General features: G+C 33.7%; 1 protein-coding gene across 1 annotated transcript in view; it reads left to right on the forward strand.

Annotated features, from left to right (window-relative positions):
• LOC106463870 (sodium-independent sulfate anion transporter-like) overlaps nt 1-12,207 on the forward strand; it is a 43,765-nt gene that overhangs the window by 15,281 nt on the left and 16,277 nt on the right. The window contains exons 6-7 of the mRNA XM_022391801.1: nt 2,361-2,415; nt 5,976-6,066. Coding sequence (XP_022247509.1) covers nt 2,361-2,415; nt 5,976-6,066 — 146 coding nt within the window. The remainder of the gene's footprint in view (nt 1-2,360; nt 2,416-5,975; nt 6,067-12,207) is intronic.

Consider the following 12,207-nt stretch of genomic DNA (forward strand, 5'->3'; position numbering starts at 1 on the left):
GCTTTTATCAACCCCTTGTACTTATTCATTAGCTCCTCTGACCTACCTTTCCCTACATCATTAGCATCTATATGCACCACAAAAACTGCATCTTTGCAGGCCCCCCCTTGATTATATCTCCTGTTTTGTCAGTTATATCCTCCACCTGTGCCCCTGTGTAGCATAATCTTATTCTTTTCTCCTTATTTATCCCACAGACTATTCTATCCTCATGCCTTATCGAGGAATCACCTATAACTATAACCTTCTTATCACCCACATCCTTCTCTGACCCTTTTGTTTTTCTTCCCTCCAATATTTATTCATCTGCAGAAGCCAAGGGTTGAAATTTGGTGCTCAACATAATAAGCTCATTATAACTAAATTCACCACTTTTAGCCCAAACAGTACTCTTTCTAGCTTCCTGAAAGTCATTGTTAGCTGATGTATTCCATGCATGTAAAAACTTAGCTATTCCTGTAATCCTGCTGCCATTTCCCACAATCTACACTTCTCTTTATCTATTGCTTCTACTTTAATCATGATTGCCTCTAACTTCTCCCCCAACCTACAAACTCTACATAAAAATATCACATTTTCATTACCAGCTTTCTTAAAAGTACATTCCAGTCCCGAGTTCCCAAATAAAACCCATCATTGCACCCATTACTCCTAACAAACTGTGAACTCTTAACTCCTACACTAGTCTTAACCATTGTATTTTTACTGTTATAGCCTGAAAGTGACAATAATACTCAATACCTAATACCAGTAACACTGTTACTGTTAAGCCTAACGTTTAAGAACCAATTACATTATTTTTTCTATCACTACTTTGTCTTCACACTAAAGTAATATAGTATATCTTTAATAATATAGAACTTAATTTTTAGAAAAATATACGTAACGTTAATAATAAAATGTATTTAGCCTGATTTATATTATAATCTACTTACATCTATAAGCTAAATTTAAACTATTGGATCTATTTATTTATTTAATAAAACAATGTATTTATCCTGTTTTACAATTTACCAATAAGTTGAAATATACCTAAAGTACAGTTACACGTACTAAGCCTATTTTAACGTAGTAGTAATAACTTACACCTCTACACTCTAACTTAAAACTTTGACCGTCTTATGTTTATTTACCAATCTTATTATATCTAGTTATTATTGTGTTATTTAACCCAAATCACTACAAATTATGATAATAATATTAAATAACTTTGAGAAATCTATAATTTGAGTATAAGAGCTTAACTTTTCAATGTCCTCTCTCTTCAGAAAGTATTTCCTCTACGACGTCTGTGTGTTATTATATATGTTACAGAAGGTAATTCCGCTACGACGTCTGTGTGTTATTATATATGTAACAGAAGGTAATTCCCCTACAAGACAAGTAGTAGTTATTTCTATATCTCTTGTAGAGAAAGTCTGGCATGGCTAGGTGGTTAGGGCGCTCAATTCGCAATCTGCGGGTGGCAGGTTCGAATTCCCGTCCCACCAAACATGCTCATCCTTCCAGCATGGAAACGTAGTAATATGAAGATTAATCCCACTGTTGGTTGGAGAAAGAGTAGCCTAAGAGTTGGCAGTGTGTGGTGATAACTAGCTTCCTTCTCTCGTTATTCACTGCTAAATTAGGAACGACTAGCGCAAATAGCCCTCGTGTAGCTTTGTGCGAAATTCAAAACAAATTAAACTTATAGAGAATATAATTTATAAGCACATGAAGTTTGCAAAGTGGCCAGTAAGATTTTAAAAACTTGTATATTTCATGAAGCAATATGTTTATTACGTTAAGAAATCCTAACCTGCTCATGATTCAAAGAGTTTAAAAACTCATGATGACGCTTTCCACTTAAATACTAACATACTTTACTCTGTTTTAGATAATTCAGTGGTGATATTAATTGCTTTAAATTATATTTCAAATGTGGTATAAACAAAGAATGAGAGTGTACAACAGAAAAATTATCAACAAGTAAGATATAAATGGAAGAATATTTGCTTGTTTGTTGTTGCGTTGTAAGTCCGCAGACATGTCGCTGTGCCACTAGAGGGCCGATGGAAGAATGAGAAGCTTTATGTTGTAAACAGCCAAAGCAGAAGTTTATGAAAAAAGAATGGAATTACTTACATAAATAACAGGAATGAGTGCGATGTAAAATAACTTTAATACGTTATTCATATGATATAGACTCACCGAGAAAACTTAATAATGAGTTGTTTTATGTAAAGAACATCCACTGGCGGGATAAAGAACAAAATATTAATAAACAGATACGAATTAGGTTCAAATTATTATTTTTTTAGTTATTAACCATTTTAAATGTACAACATTGCACAATATGTGATGTTTTCATCGTGTTCCAGACTGAGTGACATGGCACTAGGTATTGCAAGTGTGGCGCTTCTAATATTAATGAGGGTAAGTCTTTTTTTCTGAAAGTTATTAGAATTAACTTATAGTTGTATTATTTCAGTGTTCATTATGTAAATTTAACTTTTAGTTGTGTTGTTTCAATGTTCATTATATAGATTTGAGTTATAGCTGTGTTGTTTCAGTGTTCATTATGTAGATTTAACTTATAGTTGTGTTGTTTTAGTGTTCATTATATATATTTGAGTTATAGTTGTGTTGTTTTAGTGTTCATTATATATATTTGAGTTATAGTTGTGTTGTTTTAGTGTTCATTATACATATTTGAGTTATAATTGTGTTGTTTTAGTGTTCATTATATATATTTGAGTTATAGTTGTGTTGTTTTAGTGTTCATTATATATATTTGAGTTATAGTTGTGTTGTTTCAGTGTTCATTATGTAGCCTAAACACCAATTGTATCACGTGACTAAAAACTCAAGGTACCTTATATGATGTCATCCATTTGATTACGATACTTTAAGATTACATTTTATAATTTTGATAGAAACAAAGAACGATTGTATATAGAATAATTATGTGTTGATTTCCAAAAGCTGCTTATATTTAATAAGACATTTAGACGAACCTGGCTGGTGTGTGTGTGTATGTAAATAAAACTTAACATACCAAATCAAGAAATAGTTGTTTATGGTTCTGATATATCAGTATCTAACTGTTGTAGTTTTGTACTCAACAGACACGAATAACACACACATCACTATACTGCACAGAACAACTGAAGGATAACTGGATTACATAATACTAAACGTATCACAAGACATATTCTTTGTTATAAAATAATGACAATCAGCTTACTGTTTTAGTTTTTATGAAAGTTAGGCGGCTATTCTCAGAGCATTTTTAGTGTCTAGAGTCACTTGATAGGGCAAGACACACCTCCTAAGAGCATTCCATTCATGCTCGATGGGACTGAATTCCAATGAGCCTGCAGGTCAGTTTAATTCGGCGAATCTCTCCTTCTTAAAGGAACGCGTTGACCAATTTGGCAAGGCATGGGGCGGGTGTTATCAGCCATTAGGTCGAAATTAGGACCAGTTGCATCAACTGATAGCACAAAAGTTAGTAAGTTGTGAACTCATAATGTGTGACCTCAACAGTACTATTCTGCTGGATAAGAGATCGATACATCCACGAATGCTTATTCCTGTTGACACCATTCTTCCAACACAGCCAAATGAAAACGGAGTTGGAAATGGTTCCAGATTCTCTCTAAATGAGCACACGCCTGTTATCTGACTATACAGTGAATAATTCATCTGTAAACAATATTGCTCCGTATGTTGTTGGTCCACTAAACGTGTTCCTTGCACTATTGTAGGCAATTTATTTTGTGCCTTGGCTTGAAAGGAATACACTTTACTGGTTATCTGTACATAGACCAGCCTTTAGATGTCTGAGCACTAACATAACATCTCGTTGTGAACATCTGATTCAGTCTTGAAGAACGTTCTCTATGATTGCTGTCAGTCAGAAGCAACAGATAACAGTAGTCACTTTGTGTTATGGATAATGGTCTGCCTTCTTCTTGTGTCCAAGAAGCTACGCCACTAAGATACTTGTATTCAATTCTCAACAGTCTGTCGTAATTAGCCAGCCTTTATTCGTCTGATGGCTTTTAAAATACTTTAAAAAATGAAAATATCTTTTATGAGGCCTAATTACAGTTCCTGAGCAGCTTGGACCACTTTAAACTCTGCGATTAACTTCAAGGTGACAAAAGAGACAATATTGGGTAAGGCTAATGTGTGTGCGTGTCTTTATATATACATATACATGTATACCATAAATTGGATGACCATCCTTTTGTATTTCAGATAACGTACATGATCTGATTTCACATAAACTGGCATTATCTTAGTTATAATTACAAATTACAATTATTCTTTCATTGTTTTTATGCAGTGTGTATGAAATGAAGAGACAATGGTAGACTTAGACGCTTACCAGACATAACGTCATATTTATTAGGTTTGTTTGAAAAATCTGATCAAAATGAGACAAAAGGTACATCCTCCGCTCTTTTTTATACATTATGGAAAACATTCCTTTAGAAGTTTCCGTATTTTGCCGCAGATGGTGCTATTTAAAAATTTTTGGACCTACTTTTAGTGGTCACTGCAGCTTGGATTTCATTGCAAACATATGCTACAAACTGTTGATACACGGATGGTGGAATAGACCACTGTTACTTTTGCAAAGAGCTCCAATTGTAGCGAGATTTCAAAATTTCCTAGAATAGTTCAGTTAGATTCAGATCGGGCTCTTGGCTGTCCTAAAGAGCATGCATCATGGCATGTTGCCTTATCATGGTAAAAGAGGTATAATTCTTTCATATTGAATTACGTGAATGCAGGCAGTTCAAAATAGAAAAGAATGCAAAGGCGTTAACAAGTTATTTACTGCAATAAGTAATCAAATTGAAACCAGCTAAAAATAGCCCATACCACGGATTCAGAATACCATATATCATAGACACCAATTCTTCTCTATGTAGCCATCAATTCTCGATCCATTCATCTAAGGCAGTCAACGAGTTGTAGAATTTATCACTCAATATGGCGGTTTTCCTTTGTTTTTCACTTCAGTTTCAACGCTAAAAAAGGAACGATGCCTTACATTCACAGCTGTGATGAGTAGCTTATTGGTTGTAGTTTGTATGTGAATTCGAGCAGCATGGAGCTCCATATGTTCAAAGGGTGTTGGTTTGCAATCCCGATATTTCATTTAAGTCGTTTAGTGTTAGATATGTGATTGAATTTCACAACATGTTTCAAAGCTTGTATTAATTTGAAAATGAATAATATTAGGCAGTTAGCTCTTATCCACATTATCATACCCGTTGGTGTTTCATTCTTTCAACAGATTACTCAGGATAGATTTAGATGTCATAAGATGTGTTGAAATATTTTGGACACTGATATTATTAACAAAGCATCTAGTATCTATTCCTTTTTGAAGTTCCATGAACTTTTTCACTCGTGGTATCTTGACTCCAGCTGATTGTCTTTAACGTTTACTAACTTGTATAAGCCCCATTCTGTAGAACGTTAATCTATTTCTAAACTTCTTTAACTGAGGTGTGCGTTCCTAAAATACTTTTTGCAATATAGTGTATATATTCTGTAATAACGTATGTCGTCATTACTCACTAGATAAACTGTCTTATTCTATAGCTATAATTTGGTATTTGCCCACTTTGAAACCGTCAATGTTTTCTTTTAGAATAATAATAATTAATTGGTGAAGTGTATATAATGTTTTTTTTTTATCTAATATTGTGTGTGTTCATGACAAAAATTAGCTGTAGTATTTAACAAATCGTCTTCGTAAATAGGGAACCATGTAACTATTTCCCTTATAGAAAATGCGTGCAATTGAATATCTTTTAATTAATTACATTTATTTGCTTGGGATAAATAATAACGATATTAAATGTGAATGATATTATATAATATGTTTCTAGTATTTTAATAGTACATGCTAACATAGTTTTGTTTTTCAAGTACACAATTCCATCTCTAATATCACATCCTTTGTCTCGCAGCATTACAAAGACAGGAAGTTTAGAGCTGAGACTAAAATATCACCAACTGCTCGAAAGGTCGTTGAAACTTTGTGGTGGACAATTGCTACAGGTTAGTATAAAACGCTGTAATGGAGGAGATGACAAGAATAAGTTAGTGTGGGGGGAGTCGCGATAAGTAAGTGTAATAAAAGTTTTATTATCAGGCATCTGACAGACCTGGACACTGCCGGATAGGCGAAAATTCCGGTTACGAAAGCGTTTCTCTTACGATATTTTACAGGAAAATCATGACACCTTGTTAATTATTTAAAGTATAGTATTTCTACATCATCTATAACAATAACAGGTTTAAACAATAATAAATATTGTAAAAACCTTAAACTTATAAAACCATTTATGAGTACATCATTTCAAATGTGAATCACAGTAAAGGTTGCTAAGAACTGAAGCTTGCCGGCGGGAAAGTTTGATTGTTAGTTCTTAGTTAAGCACAAAGCTATACAATGAGTTATCTGTACTCTGCTCACCACGGGTATCGAAACTCGGTTTCTAGCGTTGAAATTCCGCAGACATGCCGCTGTGCGACTGGGGAGTCGGCGGGAAAGAACGTAAAGGGTTTACGTTCTATCCGAAAAGCTCTTGTAACCGGAATTTACAATATCTCTAAATACAAATCCTAATTGTAACTTAGTGACGTTGTTGTGACTTTGTTTACGTTCTATCCGAAAAGCTCTTGTAACCGGAATTTACAATATCTCTAAATACAAATCCTAATTGTAACTTAGTGACGTTGTTGTGACTTTAGAAAAGCAGAAACACATACAGCTCACCTCTGCAAGAAGCCTAGTCTTGTGTCCTCGATTTGCCTTATCAAAGGGTTACTAAGGAGAGGAAACCCCTAAACCAGTATAACTCAGTGGCAGCCTTTTCAAGGGTTACTAAGGAGAGAAAGAAACCCCTAAACCGGTATAACTAAGTGGCAGACTAACCAACGGTTACGAAGGAGGGAAGGAAACCCCTACACCGCTATAACTCAATGGCAGCCTTATCAAGGGTTACGAAGGAGGGAAGGAAAACCCTAAACTGGTATAACTCAGAGGCAGCTTTATCAAGGGTTACTAAGAAGGGAAGGGAACCCCTAAACCTGTATAACTCAATGGCAGCCTTATCAAGGGTTACTAAGGAGAGAAGGAAACCCCTAAACCGGTATAACTCAGTGGCAAGGAGTAGATCGAGTGATAAACTGAGCTTCATGTTATTTATTTTTATATGGTTAACCTTATCATTCATCACTTACCTTGATGATGTTTAAACAATATCAAACATATATCTCACCTTGTGTGGTTCTATCCACTATACCCTTTTCTTATTTTTGACATCAAACATCCGCCATCTAGGTAACATGTCCGTATATAAAATAATAATAACTAATAGTCAGAGTAAGCTACTGAGAAACTAAAATAACCTGACCATCAGAATAAATGTTTAAATACACTTTTCTTACGTATATAATTATAAAGATTATAATGCATTGTTTCATCAGTTGCGTTCCCTCTCTGTTAACGAAACTTTCGAGTTTTAAATTTGATAAAATTGACAAAACAAATCCTCTAGTTATTTTTCGTGATCTTTTCACCTGGGATCAAATATGTTCCGTATTTAATAGGGTTAGTATTTGTTACTATTTTGGCTCCATTGACGATATATATATTGTGCTCTTTTTCTAGCACCTTTATAATATCTTATTTTAGTCTTATACTGTTAAATTTTGTAACTGTTACATATCTAACAGATTTATCACGGAGATTCTATATTACGTACATATATTCTGTTTTATCATTGGAGTCTTTTGTTCTCAATTATTTTTACATAAAACACACATTCATTATACTTTACCTTAATACGGTGGTAGCTAAACTTATTAAAAAGTGTCTTACTAGCAGTTACAACTGGATTAACCTTGTAACTCATTTAATAGAGCGCTTGAGTAGCGTGCAGGAAGTCTTGTGTTTGATTCCAATCAAGAGGAGGAGAGGATGTGAGACTATCAAAGAAACAATGGCGCCTAATTAGTGGTTGTCCATACATCCTGAAATACAACTCGAGGCCAGTCCTTGGTTGTGAAGAAGAAGAAGAGAAACAATGTGGTATTATGAGCTGTTATAAAGTGTCTTACTAGGAAGTACTAGTGAGTTAACCTTTTAAACCAATCACTTATGGGGTTCAGTTCATTCCTTTCGCAGAAGATCAAAAAAATAAAATTACCACAGTATTTAGTGGTGACCACCCTTCTATTCCTTATCTTGGTAAACTTTGTAACAAGAACACACCAATAAACTCTCGTTCTTTTGTTGTTGTTTTTTTAGTTTATCAGGAGTACGCACATCTTACCTTGGTTACTTCGATGAATCCCTTATGAACTGATGTGTTGGTGAGATTTTCAAAATGGTCATATGTGAATACTGGAAAAGAAAACGTTGGCAGTCCTGACGGAACCTCTTTAGTTAAAGTAAATGGATTGGCGTCATATAATATCAAAATGGCGGCAACAGAAGCGGTGACAAAAACCAACAATGCATTTCTAGCTGAAATAAAGTTGTAACGATATATTTGTCTTAGATACTGCTCAATTTAAAGTTTAGCACACGTGTAATTCTATCACGGAGTTGTACACACTCAAAAATAATATACTATCAAAATAACATAATGTCATTTCATCGTGTTTGTCTTCTCAAATACACTTATTTTAAGATACAGTAAAAGGATGTCATAAAACCTAACGATACTTGAGAAATGTCGCAATTAATAAGCATATATATATATCCTGTTTATATCACAAACTAGCAGAAACATCTCAGTGCCACCGTCTAGTGTCAGTTTTCATTACTTATAATTTTAAAGGGCAGTATGCCATTGTTCAACTTTCTATAGTATCATTACTCCATAGTTTATTCAATGGCTTTCGGGTACACATCACACTGCATAATGTGAAAAACAGTTTGCGAGATAACTTCTCATCCCAAAATTTTACATTCATCTACTGTTGTCACATCAAAACATTTCACACTTTTCGATAATAAGTTCTCAGTGCAACCTTTCACACTAACTTATTGTCACTCCGTATTACACACTATCATATTCGTATAATAATGTATTCTAATAATATATTAACGTATAATAATATTCCACCTCCAATCATGATTACATTGTATCACACTCAAGCTACTGTCGCTTTCTTATCACAATGTTTAACATTCACCTGTCACTAAATGATATCAGATCTCGCCTGTTTTTATACATTAATGTTGTCACTTTCTCCACATCCAATCTTTCACACTTAAACTATTGTCACTCCTCATCATACGTTTCACACCCACTTATTATTCCTCGCTTTCATAATGTTCCCAACTTATTTATTTCTCTCCCACCAAAATTTCATACAATAAAAGCTTTGTTAACCGGTATCTTCATATCCCAAAAGCTCTTGTAACCGGCCACCCAGTGGCAAAGCGGTATGTCTGAGGGCTTACAAGTTAGAATCCGGGTTTTGATACCAGTGGTGGGCAGAGCACAGATAGCCCATTGTGTAGCTTTGTGCTTAATTACAAACAAACAATCTTGTAACCGGAATTTCCAATATCTCTAAATACAAATCCTAATTGTAACTTAGTGACGCTGTTGTGACTTTATTTGCGATACCTAGAATATCTACCCGTAGTAACCGTTAACCCTTTATAGGACTTATTTCCACGGAGAGAATCATCAAATGTTCAGTAAGTAGTTGCGGTGTGCAAATTGAATATATATATATATATATATATGGGTAATGCAATTATAGGGTATATAGTAATCTGTAAAGATGATGACAGTTTTATAGGGATCTGGATATTTACATAACTGCACCCCCAAAATAAAACACGATTCCCCTGTGATGCAGCCTCTGGCACCGGGTCTATGTTACCGCATGGGCATGTTTTAATAAAGCAGGAAAGTACGGAAATTGTTTAGAGTGTTCTTGTCTTAGAATATGTTTGAATAGAAAGGAATGTTCTTGTCTTAGAATATGTTTGAATAGAAAGGAATGTTCTTGTCTTAGAATATGTTTGAATAGAAAGGAATGTTCTTGTCTTAGAATATGTTTGAATAGAAAGGAGTATTCTTGTCTTAGGGCAAGAACATTCCTTTCTATTCAAACAAGTTCCAAGACAAGAATATTCCTTTATATTCCAACATGTTCCACGACAAGAACATTCCTTTCTATTCAACATCTTCCAAGACAAGAACATTCCTTTCTATTCAACAACTTCCAAGACAAGAACATTCCTTTCTATTCAAACATGTTCTACGACAAGAATGCTCATTTCTATTCCAACATGTTCCACGACAAGAACATTCCTTTCTATTCAACATCTTCCAAGACAAGAACATTCCTTTCTATTCAAACAAGTTCCAAGACAAGAATATTCCTTTCTATTCAACATCTTCCAAGACAATAATCTTCCTTTCTATTCAAACATGTTTCACGACAAGAACATTCCTTTCTATTCAAACATATTCTAAAACAAGAACCTTCTTTTATATTCAACATCTTCCACTTGATATTGAATATGATTGGATGACTTACCTAAAGCAACCATTTCCTGAGTAGCATCGAGCTTCTTTCCTTTTGCTGAAATAATTCCAACCAAATTCTTGTTAAAACTAAATAATTTTTAGTACAACAAACACCCAAGTATTCTAATAATTTATGGTTTTATAAGAAAACCTGACGTAATCCTGAATGAATAGCCTACGAAAACCCTTTAATTCAAGAACTTTAAGACTTATCATTTAAACATTATTCAAATCATATTGTTGATTGCAATACATTTTTCACTCGACGAACTTAAGATGTCCTTTTAAAGAATATGTATTGCATTATATATATATATATATGCTTAATAAACGAACAAGACACACACTTAACTATACAATGAGCTCGTATCTTACTTAAAGCTATGTTTATCTACAAATTACTTACAAAAGACTTTAGCTATAGCAATAGCTTCAAGAAGAGACAACAGTGGAATGATGATAATCCCTGACCCAAGATCCTAAAAAATACATGAAGAAAAACTTATGTAAAACACGACACCAGGGTGGGTTGCTTAGAGTGTTTGTCGATACTAAATAAAATCGTTTTGTTTTTCAAATAACTATTTGTAGCTTTTATAACTGATCAATGTTGTTTGTCTATAAGATTCCATCTGAAAAATTCATTTTGGTTTCATCCCACCTTCCAACGTTTATATTCTTATCTTAGATCAAAACAATGAGTCTCCTAAGTAAGAACATGCCTCTTTGCACAGTGGCGAAGTGTCTATGTAGAATAGAAACATCATATTTTAAAACCATTTAATGCCCGATACTCTATGATTGGCAAAGAAGACTGATCAGGATTAGGAGTCATTGTAATGTCTTGAATGTTTTATGAGAGGAACTGAATACTAATATGTACATGTGATTAATACAGTGGTGTTTTCTCAATCGAAACGGTTTAAATTTAAATGCCATCTTTTATACTTTTTATATTAAGGTTTAGTTACGATAACTCCTTATTGAAGTGCTTGAACCGATCTACGCTACACAAATATTAGTAACTTGAAATTATATACATGTATTTTTACTTACCTCTGCTTAGCCTTACATGTTATTAATGCTGCGTTTAACCTGTAAAATGTATGCACTCATCTTTTCTAAAAATACTGTATTTCTCACATAGTAATCGGTGATTACTTAGGTAGTCAAAACTAAGATTATTCAAAATATACAGAATTTCATCATACTGGACCATAGTTAAATTTCTATTCAAACATGTTCTAAGACAAAACATTATTTTCCCATCAATTATGTTTCACAACAAGAACATTACTTTCCCATCAATTGTGTTCCACAACAAGAACATTCTTTTCTATTCAAACATGTTCTACGACAAGAACATTCCTAAACATGTTCTACGACAAAAATACTCCTTTCTATTCAAACATATTCTAAGGCAAGAACATTCCTTTCTATTCAAACATGTTATACGACAAGAATACTCATTTCTTTTCAAACATGTTCCACAACAAGAACATTCCTTGCTATTCAAACATGTTCTACGACAAGAACATTCCTAAACATGTTCCACGACAAGAATGCTCATTTCTATTCAAACATGTTCAAGAACATTCTTTTCTATTCAAACATATTCTGTGAAGGATAAATGATT

Source organism: Limulus polyphemus, unplaced genomic scaffold (genome assembly GCF_000517525.1).
Source record: "Limulus polyphemus unplaced genomic scaffold, Limulus_polyphemus-2.1.2 Scaffold56, whole genome shotgun sequence".
NCBI lineage: Eukaryota > Metazoa > Arthropoda > Merostomata > Xiphosura > Limulidae > Limulus > Limulus polyphemus.